General features: G+C 42.7%; 1 protein-coding gene across 1 annotated transcript in view; it reads left to right on the top strand.

The window, feature by feature from the left end:
- The window catches only part of LOC126412306 (bumetanide-sensitive sodium-(potassium)-chloride cotransporter-like), a gene marked incomplete at its 5' end in the record, with an annotated part of 214,831 nt that overhangs the window by 14,592 nt on the left and 180,645 nt on the right, over positions 1-19,594 (top strand). The window contains one exon of the mRNA XM_050081828.1: positions 7,119-7,223. Coding sequence (XP_049937785.1) covers positions 7,119-7,223 — 105 coding nt within the window. The remainder of the gene's footprint in view (positions 1-7,118; positions 7,224-19,594) is intronic.

The raw sequence follows: 19,594 nt of genomic DNA, 5'->3' as shown, positions 1-19,594 counted from the left end.
CTATGGACATATCATTCTATACCTGGTAGGTTACAGTCGTCTCCAATCAGTATTGCAAGATCTGGGTACACACACATTTTTGACAGTAGACTTTTGTTGAATGACTGTTAAACTGTCACAGCAGAATCGGAAGGCCAGTAAAAAAAATCAAAAAATTAACTTGGTTTCACCTACACCTGTCATTCTCAACTTTGACCTCAATAGAGAAAATATTTTTATCAACTGCTATGATACTCCCTCTCCAAAGGCCTCTAATCCATCTTTCCAATACACATTCCATGTCTTGCTAAATATCTCAGAGCTTTCCACTACAGGTTTCAGCCAGCTGTTAGTCCCAAGAATAATTTTAGTTCAAGAACTTTCGTGGAGGGCAGTAAATTTGGGAACTTCATTATGAATACTTCGGCCGTTCACTGATAAAATTGCGACAGTCAAAGTGTCTTTATTCTGAATGCCGTTTGACTTCCCTTGCTGCATATCAACTGGAAAGTGCTCATCAGAGCACCTCAAACTAGCCTAAAAAGTCCTTATGTGCGCACCAAAAATCTGCTACCAGAGTAGCTTTCTTCCTTTGTGGAGTGCATCCCTGACCTATCCAGGGGAGTCCTACAACAAATCTCCACACAATAATGAGTCTCTCTCTCTCTCTCTCTCTCTCTCTCTCTCTCTCTCTCTCTCTCTCTCTCTCTCTCTCTCTCTCTCTCTCTCGTGTGTGTGTGTGTGTGTGTGTGTGTGTGTGTGTGTGTGTGTGTGTGTGTGTGTGTGTGTGTGTGTGTCCACATGGATAATTAAAACTGCAATGACAAGCTGCCAAAGCATTCACAATTTCATGGTTTGAAGCACTCCTAATAATTGAGAGTAGGGTCACTTTTTTTGTGTAAATGGAAGTGCATATTGAAATAAACTAATGAAGAATAGAGGCATTGTAACTGTCACAGTAGACAAACTTAAACTCCACCAAGGCAGAAATTGAAGCACATGAGTTTGTTTGTGCAAGACTTGATATAAAAGTTAGACCTAAACTTACAAGTGATTCTTTTTATTGTTCAGCAGGCACATACAGATGTAACCAAAAGGTTTACAGAGAAATATAAAACTTTGAACATAGCTGCTAAGGTTCAGTGACTGTGTCAGAATTATATTAGAACAAATAAGCCCTCGGTCACAAATATTAAGTCAAAATTGACCAGGTTTCAGTGCTACTATGAGCGTTGTCTTCAGAATTAGACTAACTGTTCTGAAACATATTAAGTATATAAAACACTAATAAAATTAAAGTTTGTACTGACTGGAAAAAGCTGCAGTACTTACAAGTCACATATTAAAAAAGATCTAAGCTGGAAAGACGACATCATGAATAGTTGTAAGAAAGATGGTGAGCCGCTAAGGGCTGCTCGTACTTTAGTTAACAAGGGTTGCAACAAGACTTGTTGCAATGGGAGGAACCTCCATGTTATACAGTCTCTGTGTACAAACTTCTAAATAAACAGTAACTACTCAATAATAGGTGTTAAATGATGATAAATGAAATGCACTCATCTGTCAGAAGGTCAATGCCTGAAGCCTCCAGTCATTATCATTGCAGAATCTGTACAAAAGGCCTCACAAACTGAAATAAATTCTGGTCATATGTAAAGGCTGTCTGTAGCCAGCATGGATCTTGGAAATGGTAACTGAGCACCACACCAATGCTTATGAATGTAATTACAGTGAAACGAAGTATGAAATGTCTTGCTACAGAAGACACTGCAGGTTGTCTAAGATCTTGGGTCATCAATAGGTTTAGAAGTAATGAAGGGTGTGCCCTGCTCACTCTGTTTTTCTTTCCCCCACTCTCCAGATTATGCAGCTATAATGAAGGATGTGAGAAAAATATGTACAAATATTTAGAAGTGGATAATATTTCAGTATGGCAGAAGGGTTGACAACTTGCCTTAAGTATTGAGAAATGTATAATTGTGCATGTCATAAAACCCAAAACATTGCATTTTGTGACCAGACTATAAATGAGTCACAATTGGAATGAGTCACCTCATTTAAATACCTGGGTCCAACAACTCGGAGATATAAAATGGAATCGGGGGCTGTACCAATTGCAACAATCATTGACAAACAGTGCAGAGATCCAACGAAGGTCACTTCCAATTGATGGCAATAAGGAAAAGTGTGACATTCAGAATGGAGTTCTGAGGGGTGTCGTTCTCTTGGACATATGGAGAGCAGAGCGATATACCAGTTCTAACCCAAAGTGATTGGTGGGATGAATACTGATGAATAAAAACTGGTAGAGAACCTTGAGAGACCGATTCATGGAGAGTGGAGTAAAATGTGATGGTGCAAAGCAGTGTCATATGTCTTATATAGGCTGAAAAAGAGTGCAACGAGAGGTTGGCATTTAGAAAAAATCCTCTCCGATTACCTTTCCAACCTAACTAGATGGTTAGTTGTGAATTGTCCCTCCTGTAAATGATAGGGGGCAGAAAATGTTGCATTATTTGAGAAACTAGCATAATCTTTGGGCTACCATCCTTCCAGCAGTTTGCAGAGAACACTGGTTAGGCTAATAGGTTGGTAGCTGTGATGAATTTTTGTCCTGGTTTAAGGAGAGGGTTGGTACTGTCTCCCCATTGTGAAGGGAAATCACCTTCTAGACAGATTGGGTTGAAACCCTGAATAGATGGAATCTGAGTCACATTCAGATGGCGGAGCATAGAGGCATTTTTTAGATAGATATTTGAAAACTGTGTACTTGAACACAGTTATCTCCTTGATTGCTTTTATAGCACTGGAAGACTTGTTTTATAGGCTAATACCAATGGTGTTCATATGTTGGTTTCTCTCTCTCTCTCTCTCTCTCTCTCTCTCTCTCTCTCTCTCTCTCTCTCTCACTTTATTATTATTATTATTATTATTATTATTATTACATGGAAGTTGTTATATATTCTCACCTTGTATGTATGGAGGTCGGAATTAATTTTCAGTTTATTTTTATTTAATTTTAGGCTAGTTATTTATTTTTTAAATATACAAGGCAAAGGAAGTGAGGCCTGAGAGCATACTGCACAACATGTTGTACTTGACTTCAATGACTGCTTTGCAGTTTATACCATCCCATCTGGATCCTCCCACCACTTCCTTTCCTGGAATGTGTAGGTGGGAAATATCTCTGCAACACGCCCTCCACTCCCCTAACACCCCCGGGCACAACCTTAACCTCCTAAACTTTCTGGGCTCTACATGCCTTTATCCCCTTTCCTTCTGCTACTCCAGCCTCCCGCACTTCACTAATTCTCACAGGCTCTGTCGAATCCAGCCTAGTCATCAAATGTTCAAATTTTGAATCCTGCCTAATCGTCGAGTGTGGGGTGTCTTGTGAACCTGCTTTCTCGGATCGCTAGACAACATTCAAACAAATCGTATTAATGAGTTTTATTACAAAATGAACAAATACAACACTTAACTGTGTGTTACACAGATGTGTCACAAGCAAAGGGTAACAGACAAAATAATAAAGTTTCGTCAGTATAGACAATGCTACATAGTACAAACTAAATGACTAGTCTTTAAGCTACTCTTGAATTGGCCATGATCAGTCGGATGCAGTGTTTATGTTCTCTTTGTACAGGGGCCACTGATATCGCATTGTCGTCCTGGAGAGGCATTGGTCAGCGTGCAATTGGCTGACATCTTCTCACAGCCATCTCATCTCTAACATTCCTGATTGGCGTGCTGGCACTTGACACCATAACAGGTTCACTTGCATAATTCTTACCCTTTCTTTTTTTTTCTCACTTGTTCCTTCACCTTAAACACAGCTCTCCTGACCCTGCACTAGCAGCCCACCATCCAGTCTTCTCCACATCTCCGCGTGCCTCCACAGGCAGCACTACATCAACAATTCCCACCTCTACACCACTGTCCCTCCCCATTCCCACCTTTCACCTTTTCTGTTATCCTGAGGGGCTTAAAACACACTTCAGAGTATGTGTGTTGCAAGGTTGGGGGTCCCAGACAATTGCAGTACTTCATCTTTCCCTGTGCTGCAGTATTGGCCTGTAAGACAGTTTCCCCATTGACAATGTTGCTTGTGTATAGAACTTCAGTTTTAGCTTTTCCCACTTCTTTTACTTGAGTTTGGTCCTACCCAGCATGGTAGCTAGTACATATGGGAAGGACATTCATCAGGTACTTGGTACCTAAACAGTAGTAGCCCCCAGACTACACAGAGAATGCACTGTTGATGCCACAGCTGTTACTTCCCCATACATACCAATGAGCCTGTCTCTTAAGGGCACCAGGATTCTGAGCAGTGGCCATTAAGTGGGCCGTGGCCATCAAGCCAGGTCACTGGTGAGTTCGTGCTTGGCTACAATGGAGCCACAGCCTTTGCCGCACCTAAAGCAAAAACAAACATGCAGAGAATATGTGCCTTTTGAACTCTGGTCAGGTGACACACTTTTCCACAACTACATAGCCATTTTCGGCCATTTAACTTTGTTCTTGTTCCTCAACTACTGCAGACTCAGTTCAGTGAGAAGTGTCCACAGATTTGCTTTCCAGTGACTGTTTCCCCATTCATATGCTGACTGGAATGGTGTTCAACAGGACACGGTGAAAATGCAGTTCAAAGGGCAACCTGGCTGTGATACAGTCAGCAGGCTGTTTTTGAACAACAGGACAGTTTCCAAAAGATGGTGGATCATGTACAAATTTGAAAGACAATATGGCAGATTTCAGGCAAGGGCAATACACCTCCCCTTGTGGTCTTGGTGGACAAGCCTAAAGACATGGCCCCGAGTTTACTTGGATACTTTTTACTGTCGCTGCATCATCCAGACAATCTCCTGTGTTAGGTGTTTTGTAGGACTGTGAAAATGAGGATGCTCTGCTTCTTATGTGGAAACTGGAGTCAGCTTGGTCTGTGGCCAGAGATGCTGCTGTTGGATCTGGTCGGATTCATTATGCCATGCTCCATCTGTGCCCTGAAGCCAAAGCTAGCTTCTCTCTTGTTTGTCAGATTTGGTTTGATGGTCAGCATCCCACAACTTGGAAGGAGGCAATATGAATTCTATTATGGAAACTAGGCAAGGATCATACCAACCCTAACAGTCATCAGAGGATAGCCCTTACCAGTTGTAGGTAAGCACATGGTCAACAGCCACCTCATCTGACTCCTTGAATCCCTAGGTCATCTATGCCAGTGCTGTTTCAGGTACTACTGTTCAGCTCTTGACAACTTAATTCTATTACAGACTGATACAGAATTCCTTCTTACATTGAAATCATTTTTTCAGTGGTTGGCTCAGCCTTTTAGTCCTGCAATCAACCCTCCTTACTGACTTCCATTGCTTTATTATTTTTTAAACATCTAACAACAACTTGACTTGACCTAACTTGAACTTGACATTTTCTAGTGCTATGGCTACCATTATGACATTTGTATTTCATATTAACACGAGTACTCTTCATTCACCAGTACCACAATGTCATGAAATGGCCTGATGCCCAATAATTTCAAATCCATATGTCCATCCAGCAAATGTGTATTATCAAAGTATGTGGTGCTATGAAATTCAAGGTCTTCTGTGAAATAAAAATTCCACATCAAAAATAACTACGCCATTGGACTGGCAAAACATAAATTATTGTCTGCCTAATAAAAATTTGGAGAACGCTTCCTTTGAAGCCATTTTGATATTTTTTGAGCAACTGTAGTTGAAAGTAAATTTCAGAAAGAAAACAAATTTAGCATTAATTTACTCTAGGGCTGATATCTGAGCAAGACAGGATGTTCCATTTTAGTGTGTTTCATGCTGTTTTTGCAACAACAGTTGCAACTGAATTTGCTGATTTTGAATTTTAAGTTGCTTTTAATGTTGAGATAGCTATTTCTCTTGTTGTTTTAACAGCTTAAACATAATCTTCTGCATTTCAGTTGAAAAAATGTTTCCTGTAGAGTCTTGATTACCTCTTCCAACTATTTTATTTTTGATTAACAGATATCATACTGCACATTACAAATGATACACGAATGAACAAAGATACATTCATTTGAATGCATACAGCATCACAGGTAGCCAAAAACAGTGCTAAATCAGTGTACAAATCAGTACCAGGAACAGAAGAGAATACAATTAATGGAGAGTATGCACACACATTTGTTCTAACCCAAGAACATCATAACTTTATTACATGAAAAACAAACACAAGAAAGACAAGCACAGAAAACAGGTGACACACAAGTGGCTGGCGGAGCCTTGTGCTCCAGTCTATATAGTCTCATTAGCTCAAACAGGGGATGCAGCTGGTTCAGTACTAGCAGGCCAGGTGGCCTCCAGTGGCCGAATCAAGTGCAAACTTCACACACAAACTATGAGACAGCACGCACGCAAGTTCAGTAGTCACGGTAACATTAAATAGAATTATTGGAGAAGTCCTAGTTCACAATTGGTATGGCATAGAGACCCAATAACCATATATTCTTAAAGCATGAAATGATATTGCTTGAACTGTAGCAGCTGATCTTAGTGGGGTCACTTAATTATTTGTAGGAATAAGTAACAAGTGTCTGTAATATGATGCTAAGTACTGGATCATGTCATGTGTTTGAGAGTGGGCTCCATTGGTTCTAGCAAGTTTTTCGAATCTGTCTCAAATGAAGACACTAAATACTGAATCAAGTGGATAATGAAGAAGCTGAGTGCACAGTGGGTGACAGGTTGTTGTTTTTTTTTTTTTTTTTTTTACCTAAACATGTCTGTGGAAGTTTGAAATATTGTTTGGAAAAGTCCAAACATTATTGAAAGGACTTCTGGTGCTGAACTATTGAGGATTAACTCATTGTTCAACTCTGTTTTAATCCATCTGGGTACAATTTTGTCCCTTTGATCAATTTTAGTAATACTAATGACTATAAATGGAGAAAAATTAATATAGTAAGAGGTCAGGATTTATCTGTGAATTACTACACTCTTTCTGCAATTAATCAAGTAATCATTTCTGAACAGTTGCTGAAGTATGGCAAACTGACTTAAGATATTCTTTAAAAAATCTTTCTTTTACTTTACAGGGAATAGAACAATTTGTTGGTGCCTCAACCGAAGACATGAAAGTTCCAGTTAAATTTGGATGGATTCAAGGAGTCCTGGTTCGCAATCTTCTCAGCATTTGGGGAATAATGTTGTTTCTGCGCCTTTCATGGGTTGTAGGCCAAGCAGGGATTGGTAAGTCTGTGACTAGAATATTATTTTTTCCATTGAAACAATTAGTTTAGCAGTGTATCCCTCATGGTAATATGTTTCACAGTTCTGAGCAGTAGCACTTGCTCTACTGTTAATGTTAGCATGCTTCAAACAATGAAAAATAGTGTCTGTACCTTACATGTCCTTAAGACAACAAACAAAAATATTAATAGAAAACTTTCCATTATGAAAAATCTTCCCCACTTTAAGGGGGGGCGGGCCCAACAGCAAAAAAGAGACAAGTCAGAAAATAAAAAATGTAGAAAGCTATAATGGAGTGAAGAAATAAGTAGTTACTGTGAATAAACGCTGAGATGGAAGAAATTAACATAAATTAAGGTCAGGTTGGTGAGAACCAAGTACATGTTGTAGTGCTAGCTCAAACGTGCGGAGTTCTGAGAAATTGGTGTCAGAGAGAAGAATCCAGATGGCGCATGTAGTGAAACAGGCACCAAGGTCATGACTGTCATGTTGTACAGCTTGCTCTGCAACAGGATATTGTGTGTTGCCTCTGCCTATGCCCATTTTTCCTGACTGACAACTGGGCAGCAGTCTTGTTGATCTAAAAGGTCAAACAGTGTTTACACCACAGCTGGTGTACGATGTGTTGTTTCACAGGTGGCTCTTCCTTTGATAGTATATGTTTTGCTAGTCACAGAGCTGGAATAGATAGTGGTAGGAGGATGCATAGGGGTAGGAGCCATAGGGTAGGTAGATGGGTGGAGAAAGAGTGTAGGGTCTGACAATGATATTGCAGAGATTGGTAGGCCAATGAAAAGCTATTCTAGGTGTGGTAGGCAAAATCGCAGACAGAACAGATCTCATTTTAGGACATGAACTTAAGAAGTCATGACCTTGTGAAGTAGCTGACTGATACATTCAAGACCAGGATAATACTGGGTGAAAAGTGGTGTGCTCCAAAGTAGGTGGGGTTAGCAGTCCAGGATTGGATGCGATGGCCCGGGAAATCTGCTTTCAAACTGGGCTGTTGGAATAATTATGTCCAGGGAAGGCTGAAGTGAGAGTGGTGGTGGTTTGCTGTAAAGAGCCTGCATCCGAACAAATATGTTTGCCTTTAATGCCAAGGCTGTATGGGAGGGAATGTTTGACATGGAAAGGATGGCAATTGTCAAAATGTAAGTACTGTTGTTTGTTAGTAGATTTGATGTGGACAAAAGTGTGTAGCTGGCCTTCAGTGAGGATGAGATCAACAGCTCACTTTCAGCCCTAAACCTGCATTTAACCATGGTGCTTTGGTGAAGGGCCAACTTTCCTTTACACACAATGTTAACTGGAAATATCACTTTGCCACCCAACCCCAAAACTTTTCCAACAGCAAACTTGTCACTGAACCCTACCTTAAACAATCCCAACTTGATTCACCACCACTACCTCAGAATCATCCCTTACAAGCCTTCCAAGAATTTCTCACATCCAGCATTGCTTCACAACTTTTCCTCAGGTCCATACAACATGGTCCTAACCTGTTCTCTGCAGACCTCCGGGCTCTTCATCCCTAGAAGCTGATGACTCCATTATCCTCCCAGCAGACAAAGGATCTACCACTGTGGTACTTCACCAACAGGAGTATGTTAATAAAGTCTATGCCAGCTGTCTGACACCTCTACATACAGCATCTGCCATCAAGATCCCATCCCTGTGATTCAAACTGGCCTGCAGGCTCCTCACAAGGACTTACACCTCAATCCATAGAACTTCTTATCCCACACAAACCATGCACCCCCACCTTTTACCTTTTTCCTAAGATCCACGAACCTAATCATCCTGGCCATCCTATAGTTGCTGGCTTTAAAGCACCCACCAAATATATATCAGCCTTAGTTGATCAGCATGTGCAACCCATAGTGCAAGGACTTAGATCCTATATTATAGATACTAACCATTTCCTAGGTCATTTGAAATCTGTGCCTTTGCCTGTCCCAGTCCCACCACACGCATTCCTTGTCACCACTGATGCCATCTCCCTCTATACAAGCATCCTGCAGGCACATGGTCTGTCTGCTACTGAACATTTCCTCAGTCCCCCCAGTGAGCTTGCCACTCTTTGGCAGGTTTGTGCTTGGCTACCACGGGGCCCCAGCCTTTGCAGCACTTTTTCCCTTCTGTGCTGCATGTCTGTCCTCTTGCTATTTTTTTCCCCTCCCTTTGGGAATATGTCTAGGATGTTATTGGGAATGTTCTGAATTGTCTGTCACTGACGTAAGAACAGTTTGACCTTTGTTTTTTGCTCTCTTTTCATTTCTTTGTTAACCTTCTCTTGTTCGTCCGCTTCAGCGTTTGAGGTTCCTCTTTTTCTTCTTCCTCCCTGTGCACTCCTGAAGGCCGGCCCATGCATCTGACACATGATTGGTCACTGGGTAATGCATAATTCCCAGCCCCGAGTCAACAGGTAGGTTTCACACATACCCCCTGGTGCAGGCCAGGCCCAGGGAGGGGTGATTGCCTGAGCTGCAACCTTCCCAAATTGCCGATTGATCCCTCTGACAGATGTTTGGGAGGTGTGACCTGAGGCGTGAACAATCATCTAAGGCAAGTGCGCCACCTTCTGAAGGGTGCCCCCACTTGGAAGGAGTGCACCATCGGAGATGCTGGCAATCATGTGTATTTTCTCACAATGAGCCAATCATCTTCCCAATCAACATCTACAAAACGTAAATTTAATGAGGCTAATGATTTGAAGACCCTTCCTGGTGCACCACAGTTCCTCACAGTCTCGCGTACTGAAGACAGTCAGTCCTTCACCACGGTAAATTAATTGATTATTCAGAATCCTGCTCTCGTTTACAGAATGGCACTTTGCTTTTGGAGACTGCTTCTGATTCTTAAGTACAACAACTGTTTGCTGCCTCACTTCTCCACAGCTACCCCGTTCATGTCGAGGTCCCATAGAACTTTGAATTCTTCCCATGGTTTAATTTATACCAGGCTGCTCGACAGTCTAACCGAGGCTAAAATCCAATCTTACCTCTCAGATCAGGGTGTCATGGCCATCCATAGTGTAATGAAAAAGGTAGATTCCTCCTTAGTGCTCACCTGCACTGTTTCCCTCACCTTTGATAGTGGTGCTGCTGCCCAAGATCAAAGCAGGCTATGAAATTATCACAGTACGGCTGTACATTCCAAACCTGGTGCACTGCTACCAGAGTCTTGGTTTCAACCACACTATAACTTCTTGTCGACACCCAGCCAAATGTGTAACCTGTGGTAGGAATGCACATGAGGGCGACTGTCTACCTCCTCCTCCCCATTGTATCAACAGCAATGGCAGCCACATCACGTCCTTTCGATATTGTCCCATGTATCTTGATGAGTGGGTTGTCCAAGAGATTTGGGTGAAGGAAAAAATGCCTTACCCAGTAACTCGCAAGTTACTGGCTAGTTGCAAACCCTGTGTTCTCCCATCTGGTGCATATAGTTCTGTTCTTGTTACCCCTCGCTCCATGAAGGGCGTGGCCACGCAGACATGCGACCTCAAGTTCAGCTCTGAGGTTGTGAAATCACCCAGTGTCAAAGTAGCATCGCCGTCCCCCTATCCCACTGTGCAACAAACTGTCAAACTCTCGCCTCAAGGGGCGAAGCCACCAGCTACACAACCAGTAGGGAGGAAAGGACAGGAGTAGTACTCCCGTGAAGACTTCTGCCGTCCCTCCAGCCAAACAATATCTGAGTCTTCCTCTAACTGGAAAGGCTCAAAGAAGTCCACCAAAGGCAAATGGTCTTCTCCTTCGCTGACTGAAGATCCTGTTCGACTATGTCGCCACGTAGTACCTTAGCCCCGCCAGCCTCTGTCTCACCGGTGCACACCACCAACCGTTTTTCAATGTTGGATTTCACAGACCAACTGCACTGGCAAGCCAATGCTTCTGTGGACCCCATGGAGCAGAATCATCCTGCTTCTGTGCCCTCTAGTGGCAACTCTACACCGGCTGTTACTCGGCAGCCGCCTACTTGACAACCCTACATCTCTTGCTCCTCATGACTGTCCTCCAATGGAACATTCATGGCCTTCAGTCCCACAAAGAGGATGTATGGCTGCTTTTAGCATTGCAGCATCCCCTTGTACTCTGCCTACAGGTAATGGAATTGCGTCCTCATTGAGCTTTCACATTATTTCTGATTCGTTTTGACTTTCCCCCAGAAGTCGGCATTCCATCTCATGGGGGCATCATGCGCACTCATACAGGATGATATTCATAGTCAGCCCATCTCCCTGACTACCTGTCTTCAAGCTGTTGACATCATCCCCTTTGGGGTTCTCCCAGGACCTGTCAGAAAGGTGCCCTCATGGCTGACCTTCTTAACCAACTTAACCTCTTCTGCTTTAATGCTGGAGCGCCCACTTCCCTTTCTGTCTCCTCACACACCTATTCCCATTTGGACCTATCCTTTTGCACTGCCCAGCTTGCCCATCATCTTGACTGGTCCGTTCTTCCTGACAGCTACTCAAGTGACCATTTCCCATGTGCTCTCCGTTTGCTGACTCCTCCCCCACCGGAGTGCACACCCAAATGGCAGCTTTACTCCTCCCTGGCAACCTTCGAAGAAAAAGATTTCCCCAGTTGTGATGACCAGATGGACTAACCAACCATCGTTGTCCTTACTGCTGCAGAATGTTCCATTCCTCTTCCACATCGTGTCCCAGTCCCTTGGTGGACTGAGGCATGCCACAATGAAATTTGTGCACAGAGATGTGCTCTCTGTGTTTTTAACTGTCATCCTATGATGGCAAACTGCAGTCCTTATAAACAGATGCGAGCAAAGTGTCGTCGCGTTCTTTGGGACAGCAAACGAGCTAGCTGGATTTCATTCATTAGTTCTTTTAACAGTTCCACCCCTTCTTCTGTCGTGTGGGCCAACCTCTGATGGCTCTGTGGGACCAAGGTCCATTCCCCCATTTCTGGCCTCATAGTAGCAGATGATGTCATTGTGGACCCTGTTGCTATCTCCAACACCTTGGGCCACCATTTTGTGGAAGTTTTGAGCTCTTCACACTATCACTGTGCCTTCCGCCATCGGAAACGAGCGGAGGAGGCTTGGGTGATAACCTTCTCTTCTCTGAATCATGAGTGCTACAATGCTGCCTTTACTATGAGGGAGCTCGAGCACACTCTGTTCATCCCTATCCTCTGCCCCAGGGCTGAACACCATCCACATCCAGATGTTGCTACATCTGGGCTGATGGCACATTTCCCGGACGCTGGCGTCGAGCCACTGTCATATCCATACCTAAGCCGGTAAGGACAAAAACCTTACCAGCTGCATTTGCAAGATGATGGAACGTATGTTTCATGCCTGGCTACTATGGTGGCTAGAGTCTCGCAATTTACTGACGAACGCACAGTGTGGATTTAGATCACAGCATTCTGCAGTTGACCATCGTGTTACTTTGTACCCATGTCATGAATGGTTTTCTGTTGAAATCCCAGACTGTGGCCGTGTTTTTCGATTTGGAGAAGGCTTATGACACCTGTTGGAGAAATGGTATCGTCACTACTCTTTCCATGTGGAGCTTCTGTGGCTGCCTGCCCTGTTCCCTTCATGCATTTTTACAAGATAGAGTTTTCAAGGTGCATGTGGGTTCTACCCTGTCAGATACCTTTATCCAGGAAAACGGTGTGCTTTTGGGTTCTGTCCTGAGTGTCATCCTCTTTGTTATCACCATAAACTCTATCATGGCCTGTCTCCGACCAGGCATCTCCAGCTCCCTATTTGTTGACGATATTGCCATCTATTGCAGTTCCACAATGACATGTCTCACTGAGCAGCATCGTCAGTGGTGTCTTGATCATCTTTACTCATGTAGCATCGACAACGGCTTTCACTTTTCCACTGAAAAAACCATTTGTATGAGTTTCTGGCAAAGCAAGTGGTTTTTCCCACCATCTTTACATCTTGGGCCTGTTGCCCTTCCATTCATTGAAACTATGCTCAATAGGAAACACTCTTGGTGCTCCCATGTATGTTACTGTATGCGGTTCCTCAGTGTCCTACATGTCCTCAATGGTGCTTCCTGGGGTGCTGATCGAACAACCCTCTTCCATTTGTACCGGTCCCTTGTCCGTCTGAAACTCAACTATGAGTGGTTTGTTTATGCATCTGCATGCCCCTCCCTCTTACATCATCTCAACACTATCCACCATTGTGGCATCCGTTTGGCCACGGGCACCTTTTACACCAGCGCTGTTGAGAGTCGGTACTCCGAAGCTGCTGAACTACCCCTGTCCTACCACCGTAACTTCCTCCTCAGCAGGTACGCATGCCGTTTGTCTGCCATGCATGGCCACCCATCCTATGCCTCCTTCTTTGATGATTCCTTTGATCATTAGTATGGGGCTTGTCCTTCTTCTCTGTTACCTCTTGGAGTCCGCTTTTAGCACTTACTACAGTGGCTTAACTTCACACTAGCTGCACCTTTCCCTGTGAGTGAACCCTTCAGCACCTTGGCTTTGTGAAGTGGCCCATGCTAACCTTGGCCTTCATTTGCTTCCTAAGGACAGTACTCCAGACTCGGTCTACCGCCTTCAGTTTCATGACCTTCGCATGGAACTTCACGATAGTACCTTTGTGTACACTGATGGCTCTCGGACTGACCGTGGGGTTGGATGTGCCTTCGTCATTGACACCCGTGTCTTTTGATATCAGCTTCCAGCACACTCCTCAGTATTTACAGCCGACCTCTTTGCCTTGTATCAGGCCATGGAGTACATCCGGCAACACAGCCTTTTCAATTGTGTCTTCTGCTCAGATTCACTCAATGCCCTTCAAAGTCTATGTGCACTGTACAACACCCATCCCTTAGTGCAGCGGGTCCAGGAAAACTGTCAACAGCTCACTCTTGGTGGAGCCAGTGTGATGTTTCTGTGGGTTCCTGGTAATGTTGGTCTGCCAGGAAATGACTGCTGCCAAAGCTGCAGTCCTCATACCTCAGGCCATGAGTACCTAGATTCCCTCCGATGATCTCTGTGAGCAAATGATGCGCGGGCTGTCGACTGCGTCTTACTTTTTATCTGCCAAACCAATATGGTGAAGGCCATTTAATTTTTAGTTTTGGTTAGTTTTGGACCTCTGTTTCTGTATGGTGTCCTTTTTAGCCCTTTTTCCACATGCCTGTTTTTAGCTGTCTTCTATTATTTCAATTGGGACTGACAGTCATTTTTTAACTCCTCTCTGTCTTTGTGTTCTATAGTTTTGATGTGGGCACATTGCGTATGACGCCAGTTGTTTTTGTGCCCTAGAGCAAAACAAAAATAACCCATTTCCTCAGTCAACGCCCACTTTATTCCAAGCCTATCCCCTTCTTGCTTACCATAATCAACTTTATACTTAACAACAATTACTTCACCTTTGTGGGGCAGACATACAAACAGATCAAGGGTATAGCCATGGGAACCATTGGCTTCTTCCTATGTCAACCTTTTCATGGGTCGCTTTGAGGGGGCTTTCCTGCGATCCATAAGCCTTCAGCCCCTGGTTTGGTTTAGATATATTGATGACATCTTTGCCATATGACTCGTGGTGAGGTCGACTTGTTAAAATTCCTGGAATCTCTAAATACCTTCTCATAATTAAATTCCACACAGTCCTGTTCCGAATCCCATACCATTTCCCTTGATTTTGATCTCATCCTCGCTGAAGATCAGCTACGCACTTTTGTCCACATCAAACCTACTAACAAACACCATTACTGACATTTTGACAGTTGTCATCCTTTCCATGTCAAATGTTCCATCCCCTACAGCCTTGGCATTAAAGGCAAGCATATTTTTTGGATGCAGACACTTTACAGCAATACACAACCACTCTCACTTCAGCCTTCACTGGATGTAATTATCCCAACAGCCTGGTTCAAAAGCAGATTTCACAGGTCATCACATCCAATCCTGGTACTGCTGATCCCTCGAAAAAACAACTTCAGAGCATACAACTTGTCACCAATTATTATCCTGGTCTTGACTGTATCAATCAGCAACTTTGACAAGGCCATGACTTCCTAAAGTCATGCCCTGAAATGAGATCCATTCTGTCTGAAATTTTGCACACACCACATCTAGAATAGCTTTCCGTCGCCCTCCCAATCTCCGCAATATTCTTGTCACACCCTATGCTCCTTCTGCACCCATCTCTCTACCCTATTCCACTGACCATCCCTGCTGTAAGACTTGCCCTATGCACCCTCCTACCATCACCTATAGTAGCCATGTAGCTCGCAAAACATTTACTATCAAAGGGAGAGCCACCTGTGAAACAAGAAGTCGTATACCAGCTGTATGTAAACACTGTTTGGCTTTCAACATCAGCATGACTACCACCAAATTATCAATTGAGATGAATGGGCATAAGCAGAGGGTGTATACTGGCAACTCACAATATCCTGTTACAGAGCATTCTCTACAACATGACATTCATGACCTCGGTGCATGTTTCACCACATGCACCAACTGGTTCTTCCCCCAGACACCAGTTTCTCAGAACTCTGCAGGTGGGAACTAGCACTAAAACATGTCCTTGGTTCTCACCACCCACCAGGCCATTATTTATGTTAATTTGTTCTGTCTCATTATTTACTCACAGTAACCATTCCTTTCTTCACTCCATTTTAGTTTTCTATGTCTTTCATTTTCTGACTAGTATCTCTTTCACCATCCCCCCCCCCCCCCTCCCCCCCCCCCTCCTCCTCTCTCTGTTACATACAATGCGCTTAGCTTTTCCCTCTTATTAACTTGTGCACAATTTTTTTGTAGTAATCTCTATCTTGCATATTACCCTGTCTTCCACCTTTAAACTCTCAGGTTTTCAAATCTCATCCAGTGCAGTCTGTTTCTTTACAGCATCCTCACAGGAGGTGCAGGAATAATGAGCAAATAATCCATACTGTCCTAAATGTTTGTTTCCTTCACTCCAAATCTAGAACTGTTAATGGTTATCACTGCAGTGTAGTAGAGATCCATCAACTGATGACCATTTACCACAACGTGTGCTTTGCAGAATGGGAGCTCACCTTCTGTGCCCTATTGTCTGCTGTGATAACAATATGAAATATTTACTTTTCCTGATAGAGAAACTTCTTACCTATGAGAGCAGACCTTGTGGAACCATTACCCCACCCTTTACATTATCAGGGGATTTTAAAGCTTATAATTCCTGCTCCCAGCTATACTACCCTTACCGTACCAAATAAATAACAAATTCATACCACACGAGGTTCTCAGATGAGTCAACTGGCATACGTACACCTCCAAAGCACTGTTAAACATAGCCTATGAGAAAGCAGTCAATGATGTGGTGCACGATGATGCTACTACTTTAAAATGTGTTGCAGATGCAACAATTCCCTGCTCTTTGGGCCCTCCATAACAGAAGCCTGTTAGTATTCTGAAGAAATTGCAGAAGCCACAGAGGCCATTAGGGTATGTAGAAGAGTGATCCAATGCCATAAATGCAATCCATAAATTAACAACTTAATTTCATACACATTACCAGATGAGATCTTAAATTAAAAATGGAAAAAGGAATGCTGAGTGTAATATGTTTCTTCCATGATAGTACATATGCTATCTTGGCAAGTGAGACTCCAGCTCTTTGCTGATACACATCTACAAAGCAGCAAGTTAAGTGTTTATATTTTTGTGATAGTATGTTTCTAAAATTTCATTTGTGTTTCCATTTAAGGGGTGTAAGCTCACATTTTGTAAGTGTAATTTTGGGCAGTCTGTAACTCAGTTTTCATTTCTTCTGAACACCCAGCTACATAGTTCATTTAGGTACCAGCATCCATTTATGACACATCAGGAGGGTAGCAAGATGCAGATTTATGATTTGTCTGCTTTTATAATTTACTTTTTCAGTTAGTCTTGCCAGGATGGGTAGGGTGTGTACATGCTGTGTGCGGATACAGAGGAGTTGGCCACAGTTGGGGAGCAGATGAACACACTACACTTTTATGTACATAGCCAGTATGACTGTGCATATGATGGTAAAATTTATCAGTGCGTCTAACATCACAAATATAATGAACACAGACAATCATATCCTGTTCCAGGTACTATGAGCTATTCTGAAAAAGGTCTTACTGGATAACATCACTGTAACCAATAATTGGAAGTATGAGTGTTTGTAGAAGTTCCTTTTTCAGGCCAAGGGGAAAGAACTTTTTATATTTTTATAGGGCGTGTGATTATGCGATTGCACGTTGTGATTATGTGCCAAGTCCAATTTAGACTGTCATCTATTATTACTCTCAGACTCTTTGCTGGAAGAGAGAACTTGGTATTTGTCCCATTTAGAGTTAAAGATAGTAGGGATTGCTGATATTTTGGGCTAATGAGACGAGAATGACCAACCATTACCACTTGCATTTTGGATGGGTCGAGCTTTAACCCTGTATCGTGCACCACTTTTGATAGTGCACACAGGTTGATAGTGAGATTTTTAGTAACTGTCCTCAGGTTTATTGGTTTTGCAATTATGTACAACTGGAGATCATCAGCATACATGTGGTATTTGCTGTGGGACAAGACTGATGGCATATCATCTGTGTACAAATGAAAAGAGTATAGGACATAATACTGAACTGTGTGGGCACCTGATACTACCTGCTCCATTGTGACTTTATGCTGCCAAACATGAAAGATTGGTGGTGAGACATCAGGTATGACCGGAATCATTGCACTGCCCTTGGGAAGAAATTGCCGAGTTTGGCAAGGAACTTTAGTCAGCTGTGTCAAAGGGTTTGCCAGAGTCTAAAAAGTGCATGATACTTAGTTTGTGTGCATCCATGGCAAGATTTAGGTCATCTGTTACGTTTATTAAGGCAGATATTGTGCTGCAATGTGCACAGAAGCATTATTGGTATTTGTCTAGTAGGTTGTTTGTAGTTAGGTTGTTTGTTAACTGGTTTTGGGCTATATATTCCAAGGCCTTGGACAGTGCAGGCAGAATGCAAATAGATCAGTAACTAGAGTATGCTGTGGCAGTGTCCTTTTTAGGTAATGTTTTAACCGGTACATTTTTCCAGGCCTCAGGGAAAAGACAAGGAATGGTTGAAGGTATCTATCACGGGTGGTCAGTAGTTGACAACAATAAGCTTCATCATTTGGACTGTGGTACCATTATGTGCAGTAGATGCTGATCTCATACACATGATGGCTTTTTTTATGGTGTCGCCAGTGACATGCTTTAGATTGAATTTTCATGGCTACAGTTATTTACCCTCCTGAAGTAATCTGAGCATCTCTGTTTTCTTTATGGTTTAATTGTGGTTGTAGATAATGTGAAATAACGGTCCGGTACTTCGGCTGGGACAATGGGATCAGCAGCAGGTCTTACTTTGCCCATACCGAGACCACACCGGTTTTTCCATAGGACAGTTGATCTATTCCTGTTGGTCAGTCAATATATGGATAAGCCAGAGTTTTGTATTTCTCGCAGCATGACTGACTCTGTCGTGCTTCTCATTGTAAGTAATATGATTTTCAGGTATGGGGCATGGTTTGTATGCTCAATGTGCACTTTCTATGAGTCTCATGAGCTGTTTTAGTCCTTACTTTCCTGTTCTTTGAGGGGTATACTATAGTGACTAAGTTTGTCATTAAACCCATGAAACCCATGAAGTTTCCTGTTTGTCAGAAAATGGAGCAGGGGATGCCCCTGCACTATTTCTTGTTTCTCAGTTGCAACTTCAGGTAAATTGTGTTCAAAGTCTTGGTATGTAGTCAGCTGCAGTTTTTCTGGGGCGTTCTAGTATGTCACGAAATTGTCATTGGTGGACATCATGGTCATATAGTAGAGAGATTGTCTATACCTCTCTGTTTAAAGATCCTGAACGCTGTCCACCACAAGAGAATTAAATTGGCTGTGGAATTTACTGAAGCAGTCCTACACCTCACTTCTGTACTGAGGTTGGTAAGATGCCTCTTGCCATACAGCAGTGCTTATCATAGTGAGTGTGGGTTAGAATTGCTTCACCGTACTGATCTAGAAGCACAATCTATATACACTGAACATACAACAACAATCAAGTGAATAAACAATTTGCTATTCAAACAAAGGCATAAGTTGATGAACTTGTATTAGATATTTCTTCTCTTAAATAGGAATTGTGTGAATACCCTCATTAGGAGCTTATCAGCCTCAAGCTAAGTTTGAACACTGTGGAACACAGGAAGACAATGAACCCACCCTTATGTTTGTAACAGTCTGAGAGTGCTGAGAGTGTATAGGTCTTTACATATGTTTCTAATGGGGGGAAAAGTCTTGAGTGTTCTGTCATTTTTCCCTATTTCACTTAGTGTGGCATTCGAAATTGCCTACTGAAGCATTTCTCATTGTATTAT

This window comes from Schistocerca serialis, chromosome 7, assembly GCF_023864345.2.
Source record: "Schistocerca serialis cubense isolate TAMUIC-IGC-003099 chromosome 7, iqSchSeri2.2, whole genome shotgun sequence".
NCBI classification, from domain to species: domain Eukaryota; kingdom Metazoa; phylum Arthropoda; class Insecta; order Orthoptera; family Acrididae; genus Schistocerca; species Schistocerca serialis.
Note: the sequence above shows the minus strand (reverse complement) of the source record. Positions and strands in the feature narration are given on the sequence as shown.